The sequence below is a fragment of the Cavia porcellus genome, unplaced genomic scaffold (genome assembly GCF_034190915.1).
Source record: "Cavia porcellus strain 051 isolate PalLab524CR breed Dunkin Hartley unplaced genomic scaffold, mCavPor4.1 scaffold_26, whole genome shotgun sequence".
In the NCBI taxonomy this organism is placed as follows: domain Eukaryota; kingdom Metazoa; phylum Chordata; class Mammalia; order Rodentia; family Caviidae; genus Cavia; species Cavia porcellus.
The window spans coordinates 29,566,171-29,588,879 of NW_026947509.1; the positions used below are offsets into that span (position 1 = coordinate 29,566,171).

The 22,709-nt window shown below is 48.9% G+C and overlaps 1 protein-coding gene across 4 annotated transcripts in view; it reads right to left on the minus strand.

The window, feature by feature from the left end:
* Nucleotides 1-22,709, minus strand: part of Ube2f (ubiquitin conjugating enzyme E2 F (putative)) — a 39,018-nt gene that overhangs the window by 2,655 nt on the left and 13,654 nt on the right. For all 4 annotated transcript variants that reach the window (XM_023566965.2, XM_005005696.4, XM_005005695.4 and 1 more), the window contains 6 exons: nt 17,525-17,554; nt 13,881-13,946; nt 7,249-7,316; nt 5,306-5,376; nt 2,177-2,234; nt 1,530-1,562 (listed from right to left, as the gene is read on the minus strand). In XM_023566965.2, coding sequence (XP_023422733.1) covers nt 1,530-1,562; nt 2,177-2,234; nt 5,306-5,376; nt 7,249-7,316; nt 13,881-13,946; nt 17,525-17,554 — 326 coding nt within the window. The remainder of the gene's footprint in view (nt 1-1,529; nt 1,563-2,176; nt 2,235-5,305; nt 5,377-7,248; nt 7,317-13,880; nt 13,947-17,524; nt 17,555-22,709) is intronic.

A 22,709-nucleotide genomic window follows, 5' to 3' on the forward strand; every position in this document is an offset into this window, starting at 1 on the left:
TCTCCCACCAGCTCAGCAAAGTCTGCTCTTCAAGACACTGCTTTTACAAAGTGTCCACAGTGATGGGTCACTGCGAAAACATCTTCAGCAATTATAGTAAATTTGGAGCTGGGGATTTACCTCAGTGGTTCAAGTGCTTGCCTGGTAAGTACAAGGTAATGAGTTTGATCCCCAGTACAAAAGAAAAGAAAGAAATTAGAAGACAAAGTCGGTTTTTTGAGCCAGTGTGGTGGTGCATGCCTGTAATCCCAGCACTTGGGAGGCTGAGGCTGGAGGATTATTGCAAATTCAAGACCAGCCTGGGCTACAAAGTGAGTGTACGGCCAGCATGAACTGCATAAGGAGACCCTGTCTCAAAAAGACAAAAAAGAAAAAGAAATTATAGTAAAATTGGGGATTATAGAGCTGGGGATACAGCTCAGTGGCATAAGCACCTGCTTACAAGCAAAAGGTCCTGAGTTCAGTTTCCAGTCCAAAAAAAAAGCGGGGCAGAGAATTCCATTCTTGATTTGGAACAAGTATGTGTGTAACCAGTAATGTACCAGAGACATAGCAGAGACAAATGGGAAACTCTAAGGATATTCTGAATGGTAAAGTCAGATTCCAAGATCTAGAGAGAAGAAAAAATATGAAGTGAATATTTTAAGCAGTTTCTAACGTGTAGCAAGACAACTTTAGATACATAAAACTGTTTAATGTCTTCACTGTTACGTTTGTCCCACGCCATCTTGATTAGACTGACACTACAGATTGAACTCATACTTCCGTCAGACTCTAGAATGTGGAGATTCCACATTCTATGGGTGCAGATTTCCATAGCTTAGCTTGAGGACCTGCGAGTTCTGCTGAAGATAAAACTAAGAAGAGCAACCAGGTGAGCTGGTGCAGCCCGGGATCCCAGCATGTGGGAAGCTGAGGGAAGAGCACTGCGAGTCTGGGCCCTGACCGACAGCCTGGCAACAATGGCTCCAAATCAAAAGAAACAAATAAAGGCTGGGGCTGCCACTCAGAGGGACGGTGCTGGGTTCCATCCTGAGGGCACAGCAGGTGCAGAGCAGAGGCCTTGGTGCAGCAGGTGAAGCTAGGATGCACTGTGCTCATGGGGCTGCTCCCCAGGGGCTCTGGAGTCCCTAATTCAGAAGGGATCCCTAAAACTTGCCTCTTGGAAAGCCCTTTTATGAGTCAAGGAGCAAAGATGACATCAGGACCCCATCCCGTGCTGCTCTCCTGTGTCCCACCCACAGCCCTGGGGCATGTGGTGCAGCCGCCCCTGCAGCACCCCTCACTGACAGAAGGACCCAGATTCAGCTCCTCAAACCCTCCAGGCTCTCTCGAGCCATCCCCACCACCCAGCACAACTGGAGCATCAGGGCTGGTGATGGTGAGCCTCACTGGGAGGCTGAGCAAGCAGTGCCTGCCCTCAGCCTCAGAGGCCACAGACTATGGGCAGCAGGCAGCTGCTCTCGCCAGGGTCCCCCAGTATATCTGGCCAAGGGAGTCAAGGAGCTGGCATACAGCCTGATACTTACAGTGAACAGAGAGTTCAGTCCCCAGACAACATCCTGTAACAGAGAAAACAGAAAGGGGTGCTCAGGCCCCGGGTACTGAAGTCTTTTAGGCCCAGGACAGAGAAACCCCCCATGGATCTGCATCAAAGCTGTGTTCAGCAAGTGGGCTTTCCTTGAGACCGGGATGAAAACCACCTTTCCTCAAACTTGGGGAGCTAATGAGAGCTAGTCTCGGGAGTGAGGAGAATCCAAAAGGGACCCTACAGCCACTACTCAGACCCACTCGGGCACTAAGTGCACCCCAAGTGCCCCTTGGAACTCCTCCACCTGTCACCACACAGATATCAGCATTCAGCCACACAACTGCCAAATAAACCTGCGGCCTTTGATACCGACTGAGCCTGTAGGGTCCTAGCTACTTGCCAGGACCTGTGTCCTTCCGTTCCCTCAAGGACTGAGGGAGGTGTGTGTTTCCAGGACTCAACATTTTCATTAGGATAAAACTGGAAACCAGGGCTGTTCTCTTTCTATGGCAGCTGCCAGTGGGTCCTCGCGCCTGTCCATGCCCACATCTGCCTTCTCTCTACCCGGCCACCTGGTCCTGACCCAGCCGAGTGCTGCTTTCCCTGGCCCCCGGGGAGGACGGTGACCAAGGCACCCACTCTCACCTTCAGTGTTCTTGTAGGAGCCCAGCCAGTGCCGTCAATTGAATGTTCTCGCAGCAAACTGAAACAGAGAGGAAATACAGGGCCCTCAGCGTGCCCTGAGCCTCGGGCGCCCTCCCCTGTGAGCTGGGATCCTCCTGGCAATGCAGTACATGCTGCAGGGCACCTCAAGGGGTCCCCCTGCGGCTGCTCGGCTTCCTTTCTGCCCTGCCATGCTGCCAGTGCTTCCTCCTCTACACAGACCTTTGATCCTTCATGGGAAGCTTCCAGATGCTTCAAACCACATGCAAAAAACACCTGTCGGTCACAGGATGATGCTGACAAAAACAACACTGATAGTCTGTGGCCTCTGAGGCTGAGGGCAGGCACTGCTTGCTCAGCCTCCCAGTGAGGCTCACCATCACCAGCCCTGATGCTCCAGTTGTGCTGGGTGGTGGGGATAGCTCGAGAGAGCCTGGAGGGTTTAAGGAGCTGAATCTGGGTCCTTCTGTCAGTGAGGGGTGCTGCAGGGGTGGCTGCACATGTCCCAGGGCTGTGGGGCTCCAGGGATACTATCCTAACATGCACCATTCAATTGCTTGAGGCCTATGACGAGGAAGCCCAAAGCCTGCAGCACACCCCCCAGGGGCTCAAAGCCGTATGAGCTCCTGAACACAACACTCTAATGACTGGTTCTTAAAAAAGGTTTTCAGGGGCTGGGAATTTAGCTCAGCTAAATGGCGTAAGCACTGCCTGGGAAGTTCGAGGTCATGAGTTCAATCCCTGGTACCAAAAAAAAAAAAAAAACAAGGCTTTTCAAAAGGGAAGCTTCCAGGCAGCAGCACCCTGTGGGGTTGGGTCAGACCAGGGGAAGGGGTGCACCCTAGCTCCAGCAGGATGAAGAGGCACCGTTTCCTGTGTTCAGATGCACAGGACATCTCATATCAGCAGTGTCTTGTACTCTGGAAATTAGGGCTTACTGTCCAGTTCCTCTCCAGAGACACTCTCACATCTGTCAATTACGCTGTGCACTGCTCTGATCGACACAGAGGGCTCTGTGCCTTATGCGAATCAGGCTTCGTTCAGATGCCCATAAGACAAGTTAGGAGAAAACACATATAAGTATAGATTTTAAATCAAAACCATAATCTTGTCTATTAAAATCAGAAAAACAATCAACCTCAAATTAACCACGAGTTTACTTTGAGCTTTTAAAGATAGAAGAAGATAATCTCATTCCCTGACAGTTGGCTGGACACCTTTCTACCCTACAGAGGCACCAGTGAATCCAACTAAGCAGACGTGGCACTTCACAGCTGTGAAGGCTTTCAGGGAGTTACTGACCAAGTCCTAAGGGCATCCTGAACTGCAGAGATGGGCTCAAAGGACATGGGATTATTTTTGACTACGCCTGGCCTTGTCCTCAGCCCTCCACAAGCCCCCCTCCTCGGGACATGCAAACTGCTCCCTATCACCTGGCTTGCTCTGCAGCAGGAGGAACCTCTGACAAAGCCAGCCTGTGGGCATTCTATCAGTAGCGTAGCATGGCATGGGAATGTCACCCCTGCCGGCAGGCAGGCGAGGTACAAGGGCTACCAGGCCCGAGAGGGCCATGTCACAGGTCATACAGAAGTTCTCACCCAGCTCCAGCAGACAGTGGGGCCAGAAGGAGTTGATTAAGCAAGGGGACAGAAGGGCCCTAAGGAGGCCACCAGACACTTAAAGACTCTAGGTCCACAGAGCTGAGGTGTAACCACCGAGCCCTGGACCTGAGCCCCAGCCTGACTGCAGCCTCTGACCACAGGGCAGTGTGGAACAAGGGGCCTGAGGACCAGGCAGCCTTCAAGCAGTGCGGAGGAGCAAAAGAGCAAGCTCCGGCAGCTGCCACCTGAGGGCTGTGCTCCTAGCCCCAGCAAAGGCGAGAGTGCTGCAGGCTTTGCAGGGAGAACCTGGCAGAAGTTCCAGGCATCAGCTGTCACAGCCTCTGTCTTCACTGGGCACTGGCAGACCTGCTGTGGGGCTTCCTAGGTTAAATACCTAGCAGTGAGCAACAAGCCCACACATTATCCAACCATATGTGAACACAGTACAGAGCGCGCCACTGAAGGGCAGTGCAGGTATCTGCACCTGGGTGCCCTCTGAGGCAGCCCTGTCATCCCTGCTGTCCCTGCCCAGGGGCACTGCCCATCTGTCTCCTGAGTGCTCACGGGTATCTGCCAGTGAGCTTTTCTCTTTCAGTTTTGTGCTCATGGCTTTTTGTTAGTTTGTTTTGTGGTAAAGGCACTGAACCCAGCACCTTCACATTGAGTTACACCCTCAGCCCTTTTAAATTTTGAGACAGGGTCTTGCTAAATTGTCTGGGCTGGGTCTGAACCAAGGAGTCTCCTGCCTCAGCTTCCTGGAGTGCAGACATTACCAGTGAGTGCCATCACCTTAAGGGCACACTAAACAACACTGCCTTCAAGGTTGGTGGCTTTTCTATTAGGCTTCTGCCCACTTGCTGCTGTCATCCTCCATAAGTCATCTGATTTCCCAGAAGACCACAGGCAAAGCTGGGCAGGGGGCATGGGCAGGGGCATGGGGCACCATGCAGAGCCAGCGCACACCCTCGCCAGGGAAAGCTGTGGTGGGGCTACAGGTCCATCCTTAAGGGCAGGGGAAGACAGCCTGAGGACCGGTACCCAGGCCCATCTATGAGGTTGACAGCATGTGTGCAGATGGGGGAGGCGGATGGCATGTGAAGTGTTACTGGGACAGGACAGGAAGGTGTCCTGCCACTCAGGCTTGCTTCCCCAGGTGACCAACCGTCACAGACCGACCAAGTGGGGAGAGGGGTGGGGTCTGGGGAACACAGCTAATGGGGAGAAAACCCCGCCTCTCGCCCACTCCACACTGTGCCCGGCCTGGAGGCTTCCTTTCCTGGCTTTCATCAGTTGCCTTCTGTCATGTTGGCTACAGCCAGGCCCATGTAAGTAAGGTGGTCTCTGGGCGAAGGTGGCAGGAAGGTGATGGCACCCAGCAGCCCTCAGCACCTGGGCCCCACAGGAGGCCCTGTATGGAGCAAGGACTGGGGATGGGCGTCAGTGTCTCTTGGAGGAAGTGGGGTATAGGGGGCTCACAAACAGCACTCAAGGGCAAAGGAGGATGGCTCACCTCAGGCAGATCTCCCCTGTCTCGGTGATGTTGGGGTGCCAGATCTTGGTCAAGCACTTCACTTTGGGAGGCTGCAACAGAGAAAATCCTTACTGTGACGACAGTCTCCCCAGACCATGCCTGCAGCTGCTGGCCCCTGCAAGGTCCCCTGGTCATCACCACCAGGCTGGCTTGGCCCGAATGCAGCTTGCCAGGGTCCACAGCAACACTGAATGTCTTGGTTTTTGGGTCACATTGCCAACTACTCCTCACCTCTACAAAGAACTTTTAATGTAGAGGCCTGGGAAAAATCAAGTTCTGTAGGTTAAGATCTGGCTTCAAACATAATTGCTACCGCCATTAAGCAAGGCTGGTATCTGGGCCAGCAGACACCAGAGACACAGAGGACACACCTGTCTGCACAGTTACTGGGCCACCACCAGGGTGTCTGCTCTTTCTTTCCTTTTTTGAAATGTGTCTCCTTGTGTAGCCCAGGTTGGCCTTGAACTCAAAATGAACCTTCTGCCTCTACCTCCTGAGTGCCAGGAGGACAGATGTGTGCCACCACGCCCAGTCAGGCTGAGTGGTTAGGGGACTTCAAGAAAAACACGCACACAGAAGTTCATGTGTGGACCTATATCATACACCCACCACAGTAAAACCAGTAAGCCAAACTGGCCACTGTTGTGGCTTGGCATAACTGATGCCATCTTGAGCTTTTAACTCGTGCCCTGTATTTGACTCAGAAAAATGGAAAATTACTCAGGGTATATAAGTCCCATGAGAAAACCAGAATGAGCTGTATCTACAGGAGAAAAATTAACCTCCTCAACAAAGAAGCAGAATACAAGTGTCAACTGAAAATTAATGAAAGATTCGAGCTAAACTGTTTCCAACAGGATGTTTTTTGTGATTCTCTCTTTTAAAAATTCTGTAACTTTTCAGTTCCAGGCCACTTGTTTGGACCCTGAATCAGGGGGGTCTGTATACAAGTGGTCCTGAGCTCAGTTAATTAAATTCCAAATTTATCAATTTGGCTGCTTGGATTCCTACATTGTTGTTCACAAACCCATCTCAGCCACCACCAACTGTCAGCAGTTTGTGCTGATTTGTCACTGAGCCTAGCTACATCTCTGTGTCCAACCATGGAGTGGGGAGTTGTCAGAATGTTAAATTCAGTGGTTCCTCGCTGGCACCCAGCTCTGAGCTTTCTCCCTTCTCCCCATCATTCTCCCACCCCAATTCTTCACTCGAAGCCTGGCCAATCTGCCTTCCTTGGGGAACAACTTCCCATCCCGCACCTGTAACCACAGCGCCACACATCCTGTGTCACCCAGAACATCCGATACTCTGGTTCTGGGCCACACTAGAATGACTCAGGTCAGGTTCTCTCTAAAAGCTGAGCCAACCTCAGCCGCTTCCCACCGCCCCCTCCCCGTTCCCTCCTGGGACTCTGGTCCATGAGCTTCCTGTCGTCTATTAGTGACTGTGCAGCTCACCCTTGCACCACTCTGTCAGCCCCCCTGATGCTTTGCAGGTTCCTCAAAAGGAAGGAGAATGCATCAATATTTGGTGTAACAATTACCGAGCAGGGTCTTGGAGGGATTAACACACACTCTGGGTAAAAGTTACCTACTACTGAACAAGGCATTATTCCCTGAATTCTAAAGCACACATTTTATAGATCTCTAGGATTCTGGCCCTATACCATAAACAAAGCCAGTAATTCAAAATAAAAATGCCTTTCTTATTTACCAAATCAGAGTTACATAAAGCACACAGGCCGATGGCCTGGCAAACAACACACAGGAGGCATTCACCAGCTGAATAAATCGATTTCTATACTGAAGCTCCATAAACTTCTGCTGCTGAGTGGCATTCAGGGCTCAGCCCCCATGATGGTGACAGGGCCACTAGGGGCAGGTGCTGCCAGACTGGGTGTCAGGGCCCAACAGGCTACTCACCACCATGTTGTATGCATCAGGAACTTCAGTTTCAAACTGGAATTTTCCACCCTGGTAGTAACCCTCATCTGTCAAAAAACAAAGCAAAACAAATTCCTTTAAATTAAAAAAAAGAAAGTGAGAACAAAAAGCAAATGCTCAGGTTGTGCAAACGCAGAGTGCCAAGAGATTAGAACCAGGTCTGCAGAGTCTAGGCCCATGCCCCCGGACATCCCTGGGCCCCGGGCCATGGCTAAGAGTCCTGTGAGGCAGGGCTCCTCACCCTACCACCCGGCTCTGCATGGAGCACCAGGGGCACCACCTTCACCCTATCCTCTCCTGCCTGCGGCACTTCCTCTCACTCTGCTTGTGTCTGGCCTTTTACAGATATCAGGTCTCAAGAGACCAGGACCTGCACAACGGCCAGGTTGGCAGCCGAGTCCCGAGCACCCACCCACCTGCTCCCAGCAGGGCTCCGGGCTCAGAACCACAGAAACCGGAGAATCACACTTCAGTGAGTACTCACAACAGCTTCAGGATAGAGCCAGCCCTTGAGGGCAGGGGAAGTGATGTCCAGGCCCCCAGATCTGCAGAGGCCCCGTGGGACAGCCCCTCTCAACTAGACTAGAAAGTGGCTGCCTAGAAAACTCCCAGCTTCCCAAGTGGCACAACAAGTGCCAACTTCAAAACGACAGCTGACCCCATCTGCACTTTAAAACAAAAGAAAACCCTTAAGAGGTGCCTTAGGAATTTCGTCCTGGTTTTGGTTTTCAGCAGTGCTAAGGACTGAGTCTCCACCCCAGCTGCATCCTAGGCCTCACGCACCCCCTGCTCACCGCAGCACTGAGCCCTGGCGTGAAGCTTCGGTCCCACACAACTGTTGGAGGCATGGCTGCCCTGTACCATCCTCCCCGGTGTGAACACCCACAGCACACACTGTCAGTCTATAAGGCTATGTGTGGCCACCCCAGCAGCCATGCCGTGTTTGCCAGCTTGTTTCCCAGGGCAAACTCCCCAAACAGTCGCCTACCAGCTTTGGAGAGATCCCAGGGAATTCTCGAGGAAGAACTGGATCTAACTGATCCTGGACAGGCAGTTCTGACTTCTTCCCCTTTCAGGAAGCAAATCTCCGAGCAGGGGACTGCTTTAACCCCTTACTCCCACTGCCTGGTCCAGAGCCCTGCTGTGTAGCCTGCAGCGCGGTAGGGGCACCCAAAGCAACTCCTGCCCTGGGTGTCTCCTACCGTTGCTCTCATGCTCAGCTCTGCACCTGTTCCACAGGCCACAATGTCCTGGGGAAGGGGGGTCCAGGCCCAATCTTGTCCATACCCTGTGTACCAGGCCTGGCATCCCGTCCAGCCTGGCCAGCTCCTGGGCCCATCTGGGTGGGGTCTGAGAGGCCCTTCTCCAGGAACCATCCTCAACTCCTGTCTTCAAGGAGCCACACAACAAGCAGTCATGCCCAGTTGCCCTTTGGAAAGTTGTTCTCCTGGTGTAATCCTGGGACTCATTCAAGGCAGCAGCACTCGCTAGGATCCACCTCTGGGTGCCGACTCCTCCAGCTCCACCAGCACGTGGCTAACCCACCCTCCCAGTGAGCAGACCTGCTGCCCAGCAGCGCGCTTGGCCTCAAGGCTATGGTGCCTCCACTAGACGGGGTTTGGACTCCGCCTCAGAGGTCAGCACCGCAGAGGCTGCAGGAGCAGCCAGGAGGACACAGGGCACAGAGGAGGGGTCTTGGAAGCTGCACCTCCTTCGGGTCCCCATGTTCTCTCTCTGCTCCTCGGCTGCCAGCCTGTGAGTTGCTTCCCTTTACCAAGCCAGCTCTACCTCCAAGCCAGCTATCCCAGACTGAACCCTCAGACACCGCACAGTGATCCTCTCTCTTGCAGCCATGTGGGTCACACATTCTGTCCGGGAAACAGGAGGGTGACTGACAGTCCCAGGGAGGGCCAGGCCAACAGGCACCATGCCCAGGACCCTGGTTTACTCTACAGACACTGCGGCTCAGATGGTGCAATCTGATGGCAAGTGATTCAGACTTTGCCTGTCATTTCCATCCCTCATCACTGTGGGACAGTATCTACCCCATCCGAGGGCTGACCAAGCAGGTGCCTGGCTCCCAGTCCCATAGCACGACCACACTCACAGGGAGAGCACTGCCCGAGCAAGCGAGGGAGCAGCGTCACACCAATGTCACTGGCAGACATCCGTGACCACCTGAAAGAGCTGAATCTGCCAACCCTGGGTCTGAGGAAGGGGGCGGGGACGAGTGACACGGCAGCCCTCGCCCTCTTCCTGGGTGCACAGGCCCTCGGGGTACTACTCCAGGGAAGAGCAGCATGTGGCCAAGGGCAGCCGAGGGGAGGGAGGGTGATGGCGTCATGGGGCCTCTGCTGCCATGGCGTGCAGCTCCATCAGCCAGGTGGCAAAGCTTCATGTCGTGGTTTTTGGAGGAGAGTGGTTGAGAGAGGGTCTCCTGTGTAATTCAGAGGCCTTTAACTTGCAGCAATCCTCCTACCTCAGCCTCCCAGCACTGGGATTATAGGTGTGGGTTACCACACCTGGCCCCATGCCCTGCTTTTCAAGAAATGGAAGAAGGCACCTAGCCTAGTGGTCAGCAAAAAGACCATAAAAAATGTTTTCTATGATATTATTGGTTTAATTCTGAGTTTAACTCTGAAGTCCAAGGACAAAAGTCAGAGCAGCAATGCCGTCCATATGGTCCATGGGTTCCTATGAACACGCAGCTCCCATTTATACTGCGCTCTCAGACAGGCTGTGGGAGGTGGGGACCTGCCAAGCCACAGCCTAAACCCCACTCCTTCCCCAGGACTCCATGAGTCCTCCCCCACCCAACACTGACCTAGCACCAGAGACAGTGCTTCCTGGACCGTTGTCATTCAGGAGGGAAAAAGATGCTGCACTGAACTCCACAACAGCAGGTGGGAGGAGAAAGGAGGAGGCAGGGAGATTGTAGTGACACAAGGCAAGAAAAGAAATAAAAGTAAAAACTGAAGGGGGGGCTGGAGGCTTGGCTCAGCAGGCAGGGGCTTGCCTGGTGTGTGCAAGGCCCGGGGCCCAGTCTCAGCACTGGTGGAATACATCAAGAAGCCGGGAGAAAGATGCTGTTACACACAGATGGCCTGGCAGTTACAGAGTTCTACAGACTCTTCACAACGGCTACTAGCACTAACCGCAGGCTTACCAACGTTGCAGGACCAAGGTCACTGTCAGAAAACTGACTCACAAAGCTTTGTACGGAAAGAGGGGAAGAGGGGTTAAAGGGAGGAGAGGAAAGAAGCAAGACAAATTCCCTATGATGAGCATTATGATTTGGTATATCTAAATGTACCAATAATTAAAACAGGACTAGCCAGTCGAGATGGAAGCTGTTCTTTCCCTTCCCAGGACACTCACTTTGCCCTCTGCACGGCTGAGTGTGGGTGGTTGGTGGCTTGGCCACAGCCCTGAAGCTGGGCACACTTTTTTTTTGGTCCTCCTGGGCGGACACCCAGTGATGGGACCACTGGGTCACACATGATAGCACAGATAACTACTGTGGGGGGGACAAATCTGAAGAGCAATAGATTTTTTTCATCAAATCTCCTAGCAGAAAACAGAAGAATACATTTTGTAACCTGGAAAAAGCAAAGAAAATTTTAAATAAGACCAAAAAGCATGTTTAAAGCACATGCAACACTATACTGTTAAAATTTTCTCAACAAAAACATTAAAAACTGAGCAGAGAAATATTCACAGCTCACCTACCTGACAAAGGACTTGTAGTGGGTCTCACAATAATGGCCTTAGTAAAGCTTATTGTATAAAAGCAAGCATGCACCTGGTGTGGTGCATGCTTGCAATACCAGCACTTGTAGGCTGAGGCAGGAGGATTGCCACAAATTTGATACTAGCCTGGGCTACGGAATCAATTCAAGGTCAGTCTAAACTATAGAGTGAGAATCCCAGTACTATAAAGAGCTGAGAGAGGAGGATGTCAAGATTGAGTCCAGCTCAGGCAACTTCAGAACTAAAAACAAAGAATATTTTGAAAGGGCTGTGGAGCAGCGTAAGTGCCTGCCTGGCAAATTCAAGGTTGTAAGTTTGATCCCCAGTACCAAAAAAAAAGGTTGTGGATGCAGCTCATTGCCAAGGTCCTGGATTCAATCCTCAGTACCGTGTGTGCACACACACACTCAACAGACAAATCCTCTGGTTAATCACCCTGTTAATCACAGAGGTCCTTCGGCTGAAAGCCCACCCTGCCAGCAGCATGGGGCTTGAGGGGATGGCACTGTCCCCAGGGCCGCCTGCTGCGCTGGCTGCGGGTTTTCGGGCCTACACATCACAGCAGAACTGGACAGCTGGCTGCCTCCAGGCTCTTGCTCGGTTTCCTCTTGCTTTCTCTGTGGTAATTGCTGGAGAGAACCCCCCAGTACATGGTGCCTCTCTTTCCCCCATCAGCCAATTACTTTCCTGTTTCTTCTTTGAAAACTGTATTTACTCCTAAGCATGCAGCATTATTCCAAAACAAAAACAAAAACTGTGAAAGAGGCAGCCATGTGGCCAGGGCACGCCGCAGTGCCCCTCCAACAACTGTGCCACGCATGTTCCAAGCTTGCACTCAGTTGTGGGTGCCCCAGGGACAGTGGCTGTCCTGAGCCGTCTGCTCCCCACCCCGCACCATGCGAGTGGCTGACGAGGCAAGGCTCTCATACCCTCAGCCCAGAGCTGCGTGAAGCAGATGGCTCCTGTCCTGTGAACTCTGTGATGCTAGGCAGGTGTGGGAGTGGGTGGATCTCTGCCCTGCTGCTCCTAAGGACCCGGAGGAAGAAGCCCATGGCCTTCACAGATACCCAGATCCAGGGCCTGCCTCAGTGTGAGCACACAGCTCGCAGGGACAGCAGTGTCCCCAGCATGTGCCTGCTGCAAATGTAAGAGAACCAACAGTTCCATTCCATTTCCAGTAACAATGACTAAACCCTAACCCGCTGCCATCAGCATCAGCATAACCTTCACTGCCACAGCCTCACAGCCATCAGGTTTAAAGAGGATGACACCTAACGGGAGGAAAGACTCAGCCTGCCAGAACCAGTCCAGGCCTGTGAATAGCCAAGGGCCACGAGCTCGGGCTCAGGGAGGGAGATGACCCTGTGTCACTGAAAAGCGTGTGTCCCCCTGTGACAGCAGCATATGCAATGGGACAGGAAGGCCACCAGAAGACAGAAAGAACCCCTCCCCTTCCCTCTTTGTAGCTTCCAGACTTGACATCCCTCGTTCGGAGATGCCAGGCCTGGTGGACATCCCATCGCTGAGAACAGGGCTCTGGTATCAATGTGCCCCAGTATTCACACTCTGAGTGCTTGGTACCAGACCCAATTCACACAGGCCTAGGGCCCCAGGCAGAACTTCTGAACTGACAAAGGAATTTTAAAGTTCCTGAACACATTTTGAAATTTGGATTTATCCTATTCTCATAAAACTCCTTACAAGGCAGTGATCATCCCACCTCAGGGAAACAAGGCCAGGCTCATTACATTCCGCATAGCTGGGGGGATCGCGCTCCAGGTCCTTACACCCTTTCCACACCCTCCCTACAGCAAACTCTACACCAAACTCCCCGCCCAAAGTTTTCTTTCTTTTCTTTTTCTACCCAACTCAGGTCCAAGCCACCTGAACCTTCCATCTACCCGGACAGCATGATGCCCATGGACACTGCCTCCCTCCTGCCCAGCATTATGCCAAAGGTGCCAATCTCAGCCCCTCTGCACATGGGATCACACCAGTGACAGCAGTGTTAGTAGACAATGTCTCTTTCCCTTGCTTTGTCTCAAGCCTTGGACCAACTTCCACTCAATTTTACATTCCTAAAGCGACTCACATGTCCCCCTGAAGGACCTCAGACTGTTCTTCGGACACTTTGGGACGTCCTGGCCTCAGACAGCACAGTCGGGAGTGCGCACAAGTTGGGGAGTCTGCAAACACCTGGGTGTGCCTTTTTTAGAGAAAGGTTAGACTTCTGGGAACCTTTCTGGTTAATTCCTTTTCCACTTTCCCTGTCCACCCTACTGCAGCGTCAATTTCCTGCCACCCCTGCTGGTGTCAACATCAGCGGGTAGAAATCCATGAACTCAGGAGCTATGCGCCCTCACTAGGAAAGCCAGGGCACCCTGTTGCCTGCAGCCAAGGCAGAAAAGCTAGTGAGCTGTGCTCACGTTGTCCCACCCACCCACCCAAGCGCTGCCCACATGCCATCTCACTAGTCCTCCCACTTGACCTGGGATCAGCCATATGGCTAGTCCTCTCATTTGACCTGGGATCAGCCCGGCCTGTGTGGTCGCTGCTCTGGAGAGGGGGCTGTGACCATGTGGCTGGGCTTGACACGCTCTGAAGAGGGAGGCAGAACTCATGCAGGCTTTCAGGGCCCACGCCCTGCAGCATTTGCGAGCAGCCATCCAGCATGGAAGGTGGGCTGAGCAGGTACTGTAGAGCCCCGAATGTCTCCCCTCTTCATGGGGAGCAGTTCACACAAGACAGCTTAGCATTATAACCCAGATTACAAATCAAGCCAAAGGTTAGGAATTCAGGCAGACTTGACAACTGTGCTGTGAGAAGCCCTCTAGGGTTAAGGACAGAACAGAACTAATTACCTGGGGTTACGGTTAGCTGAAAGCAGTGCAGCTTGTTGGGATCAGGAAAATGCACTTTACATGTACCTGCAAGAGAAACACACGTCAGCAAGCAGGCGGCAGCAGCTGCACGCATGGTGACACGGGGGTGCCCAGTGGTTGGGACAGACCCACCAGGGGCTCCCCTTAACGTTCCAGTACAGACCATGGCTTCCAGTCACCTCCCTCCCACCCTAGAGTCAGTTTCTAGTTAACTGCACAGCGACACTGTCCCTTAGCCTTTAAATGCTACTAAAGACAGACCTTTCTGCTCATTCAAAACCTCTGCACTGCATTTTGAAGCTCAGGAGAGCAGCTGGCCACAGGGCCAGCCTGCCGCAGATGCCAGTACATAGGGTCCCGTGCTGCTGGGCAGCTGTGGTCCACAAACAGCTTCCACCCCAGCCTGGTGCAGCTTGTTCTGTTGCGAGGAGCCTCTACAGGCCTGGATGGGATGTGCTGGGACCTGGATCACCCTAGAGGGGAACTGGTCTGGACAGGGAGTTTGCTGCAATATGCAGAGGGGCAGGGGGTACCGTGGCGTGGATGCCTGTAGAGGCCGGCAGCATAGGGCTGTGCCCCATACCCTCTGTGTGGTGAACTTGAGATTTCACTCCTCTGGGTCACTTGGCTTCAGGTTTGTTTTTGAGACAGGGTCTTGCTGCATACCCCATGCTGGCCTGAACTCCCCAAGCAGTCCAGGCAGCTGGAGTCACAGTGAGCACCACCATGCCTGGCTCCCTGACCTTGTTTCTTCTAAGTCTCACTGCAAGTATTTGCTTGGTTTTATAACAAGAAAAAATTTCAACATAATGAAGATAATTCAAATACTGAGTCAAAAAAGACTTCAAGGCTCTCAATTAGAACAGTTGACACGAGGGTCAGGAAGGCTGCAGCAGCACATAGCCCAAGTCCACAGATCACCATGGGCAGGGAGCGAGTGCCCAGTGGGTACTCAGCTTGTGACACCCTTCCCAGAGGCCATATCCCCATCTGGGACTCAGTGTCACATCAAACACGGGACATGAGATGTGCGAACTAGAGGAAGCGGGGACCTCGGGCGGCTTCTTCTTTAGGGTGACAGATGGACAAGCAGCAGTGTTAGAGGACATACTGCATCTCTCTTATTTTAGAAGGAAGGAAATTTGAAGCTAACAAGATCAGGACCTGTCCCCAAATCATGCATTTACAGCCGAGTGTGCAGCCAAGAGTGGTGGCATGTGCCTGTAATCCCAGCACTCTGGGAGGCCGAGGCAGGAGGATTAACAGGTCTAATCCCAGCCTGGGCAATCTAGCAGGACCTGTCTCAAAATGAAAAATTAAAAAAGATCTGGGGATTTGGCCCAGTACAAGGCCTAAGTTCACTGCTCTGTACTGCTCCACCAAAAAACCCCAAACTGTGTGTGGAGTACTAAATATGAGCTTCATTTATATAACCCTAATTTGGAAAATGTAAATGTCCTCTGTCCTTGTGAGATGCTCATAAACAAAGCAGATGAGGATGACAAGCCCAGGAAAGCGCAGTCACTGCTGTTAATGCCTACTTCTTTCCTTGGTCTCCTCTAATAATGGAACCCACGTGGAAGCCAATCCCTCTGAAAGAGACTTGCCCATCAGGATGAAGAGGTTACCAAAGTGGGTTAAAAAAAATCAAACTCCTGAAAAACTCCCAAAGCTGAAAAGTTTAAGAATAGATAAACTCTAGAAAAGAGAAGGTGAAGGTCAGGTTTTGCCTTAGCACCGTGCAGAAATCAGCCTCCCCCTCGCACAGGTACGCTCAGACCCCGGGCCTCAGTCCGTCCTAGAGACGGCTATGAACCTGCACGTACAGAGCGGAGCTTCCTCCTGGCTCAGGACAATTATTAGACAACTCGGACACAAGACTAGGTATTTTGTCTCTGTAAATATTTTTGGAAAATTGTTAGGCAAATAGTAAATATTTGGTCTCTGGCAGCTCATTTCCTCTGTAGAATAATGAACTTCAGACTTCGGGGAAAACACACCTGACCTTGGACATGGATTTAATTTCCTATCTCTCCAGGGAAGAAGCATGTGGGCATGTTGTCTTTTATCTGACACCTAAGCCAAAGGGACAGGAAGACAGGCCATGTCTTTTTCAATCCTAATTTTCTTAATTAAAATCCCAATTCTAAAGCCAGTCCTGATGTTGTGTTGTTCCAAGCCTTCGCACTGGCTACACCCCCAGACAGGGTCTGGCCAAACTGCTAACTTGCGTAAGGTACACTTGAACTTTAGATCCTCTTGCCTCAGCCTCTGGCAGCGCTGAGATTACAGCTATACATGACACCATCTGGCTTCCAGTTGTTAAATTTTTTACTTTTTTAAAACTACGCTTTATGGTTAAAAAAAACCTCAACATATCTGGATGATTCACATTCCAGAAAAAAACAAAAGGCGGAGGTCAGTCCCATACCCTTTCATGCAAAGACACACATGCACACGCGTGTCCTCATCAGGGACTGTGGAACAGACCTCCAGTGGCAGGCGCAAGGGTTGCTTCCTTTTACTTCTCTATTAGGATCACATCCAGAAAGACACAGGGTGAAGAACACTACAGTGAACCTACCCCTCAGCTTTGAGATCTGGTTCCGTGGACCGGGGATACAGTACAGTGTCTGGCTGGCAAGCACGAGGCTGTGAGTTTGATCCCCAGTACCAAAAAAACTCAAAAAACAAAAAACTCAAAGCATCTGGCTTTGCCTATCCCACCCCATACATAGTTGTTCATTTGGAAGCACCTTGTTTCACCTAAACACACTTCAGTAGGCAGAAATTTAAACCCTGATTTAACAGAATCCCAAGGCAAAACCTTCAGCTCTAAGGTACAGACATCCCGAGGGTGAGCACTCCTGGGTTGATATAGGCTTTCCCTCACCACCCATTCTGCCCACACGTGAAATGGTTCTCCAGGGGAAGCGTACTTACCCTTGCAGCACGCTGCACAGCATGCAGGCCACAGCCCACCTTACTTTCCAACCTGGAAGTGAGCTCTCTGTGGTGTCAGATGGGCTGCACGCCCTGTCCAAGTCCTCCCACCTTCCCCCGAGTTCGGAGCCCACTTAGGGTCACTATAACCACAGCCACTCAGCCTCGGGCCACTGCTAAACCCAGTAGGATTATGAAAAGCTCTAACCCCAAAATGCTGCAACGGCACAACTCTCTAGACTTCGGTGGCCTACGAAACAGTCGGTGAGAGGATTTATGGTAGGAAAAAGATGTCCTGAGACCCAAGTGCATGGCCTGGCAGGCCTTTCTGCATGTGGGTGCAGTCAGGCTGTGTGGCTGGGGGTGGGGAGGAAAGGGGGCTCCTGGGCCTCAGACATCAAGCACCTTCTGCACCAAAACCACCGTGTCGTGAGTAACAGACACAGAACCATTTTTTACCGATTTCCACATCTTTGCACTCTGTACCCAGAAATGCTACAGAGCCCCATTCTCATGATGTCCTCCAAAACTTCGTTTTACACAAAATTTAATGTTTCCAATGCTAAAAAAAAAAATAGGATTTGCAATACAGTTCATTAAAACATAAAGCATAAAACATAAAGCTTTCTTCATGCAGTTACCTTACAATACTTAACTCGGACTGAGGGTGCCATACTTACAGGGTAAATTAGCTTCAAGTTCTGCAACCTCTGTAGAGAGAAAGACACCATGGTTAATATTATTCTTTTTTTTTTTTTGTCTTTTTCCTTTTTATCGGTACTGGGGATCGAACTCACGACTGTCTGCTTGCAAGGCAGGCGCTTATGCTGCTGAGCTAAATCCCCAGCCCCGTTAATATTATTCTTTACAACACGATCAGTGCTAAATTGGCAATTTCGTCTCAAATACAGAGGGGAAAAAATAAATTGGATGCAACACAAAGTAGTCTGCAGTTTATACCGTAATCCAGCGATGGCAAATCTTCCAAAGCTTTCAGTGACACAAACAGACGCTTGCCATGGATTTGCAGCCACTACTGACCCATTTGGCTGTTTTCAAATGCACAAAGTAAACTGCAGAATGCCAACAAATACAGCCAGAGACCCTTGAATATTCACTTTACCCTGACTGAAAGTTGTGTTAAACAAATACAGAAATTACCTGTAGGCAAAAACGACTGTGGTGTTTCTGCAGATGACTCCCAAGACTCCCAAGGGAACAAAACAAGATGAGTTTCACACACCCTGCATCCACACCCTTCTCTAGACCGTTCTTCAAGCTGACTCCTTGCAGCTCCATCTCTTGGCCCCGTCTGTCCTCTCTCTCCGAGGCCTCAAACCAGCCGGTTCCTCTTCTGTCAGATTCTCAGGAGGTGTTTACACCCAGCATCCTTTGCAGGATGAGGCTGTACTCCCCCACAAGCTGGCCAGAAGGGATCTGGGCTGAGCCTCAGGTGCAGCAGTGCCATGCATTTCACTCACTCTCCCTAGTTGTACTTAGCATGGTACTTGAAACACTAGCAGCAATGACCACATAAGAACAAGAAAGGAAAGAGATGCAAAGCAGAAAGTAAAATCAGGTCATGGTGCCACCATCAAAACAGCTGAGATTCACAGCTCAGATCCACCACGCTCTTGCTGAAGCTACCTAAACTCACAAGCTGTAGCCGTGGTCACACTGAAGTTGGGGGTCGGCAAGCCCAAAGGAGAATGGAGACATGCACTAACCCTCAGTGAGTGCTTGGAATAAGACCCTCCCAAGGGAAAGGAGCAAGCAGATGGACAACATGTTGTAATCAGGAAGGATGAGCATGAACTAGGAATGGCAATGACTTCAGTTGGTTGCTCCCTACCAGAGCAGATTGGTGGGATCTACTTGGCACGGGTCACATCCCTGGCTGGACCCAATAAGGTGTCCCGAAGTGAGTCAGCATGCACAGCATACACTAACGTGGTGAAGGACCCAGTTGGTTGACTGGCTTGAAGTGGAGGGGCTGATATACCCCTGCTTGCACTCAGTGACCTACAGCAAACTGGAGAGGGCAGAGATCCCTAGCCAGAACATTTAAGAACTACAGGAACAAGGAAAGGGGCTGGGACCTCCACTATATACCTGTATGGAAGAAACCAAAAATATGACAAGAGAAAGAAATAAGTCCCCAGCTCCAACCCTGTGAATATTGATCCAGGAGAGGTAAATGCAGAAGACACTGAGGGCAGCAAACATGCAATATCAGAATGGCAGCAGCAGACATAAAGAGATATCTTCATGACATCATAGATGAGCTCAAAACTGAAGTATTAATTCAAATAAAAGCAAGATATACGAAGATTAATCAAAGAAGTGCTAAGCACCTCTCAAGAAGACACAGATGAAAGAATGGAGGAACCCCAAAAAAGGAAAGAAACTTTCAATGAAGAATATAAAGAAAACCTAGAATACATGAAACAGATTAAAAGAGATTACCAGGAAATCAAAAACTCCATCGAAAGCTGGAAAAATTGCCTGACAGAAACTAGAGATAGATTAACAAAACTTGAAGATAGGCTTGCGACATCTGATCGTGAAAGGAAAGATCTCTTAAAAATAACAAGGAAACAAGCAGTAACAATACAAAGGCTAGAAAATGACAAGATGATCTATAACTTAAGAATAAAAAATGTGTGTGAAGAAACAGGGGTAAATACAAAGGAAACACAAAGGCTATTCACAGAAATAAGTAAGGAAAACTTCCCAAGCATAGGAAAAGGAAATGATATTCAGATGTATGAGGCCTACAGAACTCTAGCCACTTACAACCAAAGCAGAGCTATACCCAAACATATAATAATCAAGATCCCAGAAATTCATCACAAGAACAGAATATTAACAGCTGTCAGAGAAAAGAAACAGATCATCTATAAAGGAAAATCCATCAAAATCACAGCAAATTTCTAGACACAAACCATCAAATCAAGAAGAGCTTGGAGGGAAGTATTTCAAACCCTAAAAAAAAAATAACCTCCAACTCAGATTGATGTACCCTGCAAAACTGTCTCTCAAAATTAATGGAGAAACAAGATACTTCCATGACAAAGAGGAACTGGGGGAAATTGTAACCACCAATCCAACCCTACAAAAAGTACTGAAGGACATTCTAGAGAGAGAAAAAAATACCAGGATTTTAGAAACAGTGGCAGAGAGGCCTCAATGAATGGGGCAGACAGTGGAATGAAGGAGAAAAGTAGACAATCAATGGCAGAAAAATAGCATAGCAGAGATGAGACAGAGAAGGTTGGCTATAATCTCTAACACAGATGACCTTGATATACTAAGAAAAAGAAACAACAGGCAGAGTAGGTCAGGACGTGGGGTCCATCAAGATGCTCTGTATAGAAAATATAATTAACCTGAAAGAGGCTTTATGGACCAAAAATCAAATATGAGGAAACAATGCTCTATGTGACAGGGAGAAATAGGGGCAACTTGACCAGCACTTGCAAATAGGTTGGAAAGACAGAATACTTTTGTGCAGTAGAGAACTACTCAGCTGTAATAAAGGGAAATCTTGAGGCTTTTGTAGGTGAAGGAATACAACCTGAGAACAAGTCCAGGAGTAAGAAGGTTCAAAACCACTTGGGTAAATAGCAGGTTACCCCCGCAATCTAAAAACTGAGGGAGTTGGTGGGATCCAAAATGTACAGTGTACCCTGTGCGAGTGAAAAGGGAGGAACTGTCTAAAAAAGGAAGGCAGAGGATATTGTTAATAGTGCATCAGGATTTAAAATCCACATGACTCTCACTGCTCTGTTTAGGTGGATTATATTCTGTTCCAGTTTGTCTACTTGTATTAGATTTGAGGGCACAGACAGCTATCCTGAAAATACCAGGATAATCACCCCTAATTTCCTATTAACTTAATCTGAAGCCCTGTATAACTTACAGTCTTATTATGACTGATCTTATTTGAATCTGGTTTATTAGATGGCTGTTTTATATTGACTGATTTTATTGAAATCTGTTATGATTGATAGTATCCAATCTGAGAGTATAGGCAACTACTCTGAAGAAGACAAGATTCACTAGGATACCTACTCTGGTTTGATTATTAGCTGCTTTTGAAGCTAATAATCTTAGCTTCAATTCTATTGAAGATAATAAAGAGACATCATAGTAACCATTGTAGATCACCTTGTATTGCAGTTTTATGTGACTTTTTTGTTTCAGGTTTTTCTAGGAATTTGTTTTGCTTTGTTTTTCCCTCTAATACAGAAAGGAGAGATACACATATAGAGATTCATGCATGTGTAGAACTTATAAACAGTTTATGAGAACTGATTATATAATGCATGATGAAATGAACAACTACTTTGAAAAAAAAGGGACACTACAGTACCCAGTGCTGATTCTGTAGCATTATGATGTGAAATCTAGCAATACTATTATTCTTTGTTCAGAGTGATTTTAGTCTGTTTTGCTTTGCTTAATTTCAGCATACATGAAGGTAGGACAACTATTTTGAAGAGAATGAGAGACACTATGACAGCTATTGTTGACTTCCCTATTGTCTTGAAGACCTGAAACGCCTTCATCATCCTGTTCTGATCAGTTTTATAATATGTTGTTTTGCATGAATTCACTGTGTGTGAAGATATGGGCAACAGTTTGGAAGAAAACAAGAGACAATACGATAGATAGTGAAGATCTCTGGTTGTCTTGCTTTGAAATTTATGTCTCTTACATTGCTTTCTTATGTTACATTTTGTTCTGTTTAATTTTACCCTCTTTTAAAATTAAAAAAAAAAAAAAAAAGAAAGTAAAATCCTCTGTTTTCAGGCTGTGTGACTCTGTCTCTAGGAGGCCCAAGAGACCCCAAAATGGCAAACCACTAATCAACAGTCAGTGAAGCTGTAGGATACAAAATCAACACACAAAAAACCGTTTTTGTTTCTATATACTATAAACGAGCCATTCAAAATAGAAACCAAGAAAATAAGCCCACTTACAATAGCATCAAAAATAACAAAACATTTACAAATAAATTTAAGCAGGAAAGATCTCTAAATTGGAAAACTGTAAAATCTTGATGAGAGAAACTAAAGACACAAATAAATGGAAAGACAGCCCACATTCATGGACTGGAGAATTAATACTGTTAAAGTGTTCATACTATCCCCAAAATTCAGATTCAATGCAATGCCTATCAAAATTTTAACGGCATTTTTCACAGAAATGGAACACAATGCTGAATTCTGTCTGGAACCATAAAAAGAGCCAAAGCAGTGTGGAGAAGAACCAACCAAGTTGGAGGCATCTCTCTTTACAATTTCAAGCTTCCCAACATATAATAATCAAAACAGCATGGTATGGGCACAAACATAGACCCATGGACCAATGGAACAAACATTGAGTTCAGAAAGAAACTCAGCAATGTACAGCAACAAATCTAAGGCTGCTAAGAAAACACCACAAGGGAAACAGCACTTTCCGTTAAGTGGCTGGGAAAACTGGAGAACCAAGACGAGAGAATGAAAGTGGACCTTGTTTTCCACACCTTGCAAAGATCAACTCAAAATGGGGGTTTAAAAAGGCTTAACCACGAAACCTGAAACTGTAAGGTTCCTGGGAGAATATACATGGAATAAATTCCTTGATTTGACCTCAGCAATTTCTTTTTGATATCATACCCAAAGATCAATCAACAATAAAGCAAAAGTTAACAAGTGGGATTGCATTAAAGTAAAAGGCTGCATGGGGGTAAACAGGGAGTACACAGACTGGGGGGAAATATCTGTACACCATACATCTGATAAGGGCTTAATAGCAAAAATATACAAGGAACTCACATAATTCAATAGCAAGAAAACAACCCAAACACAGAAAATG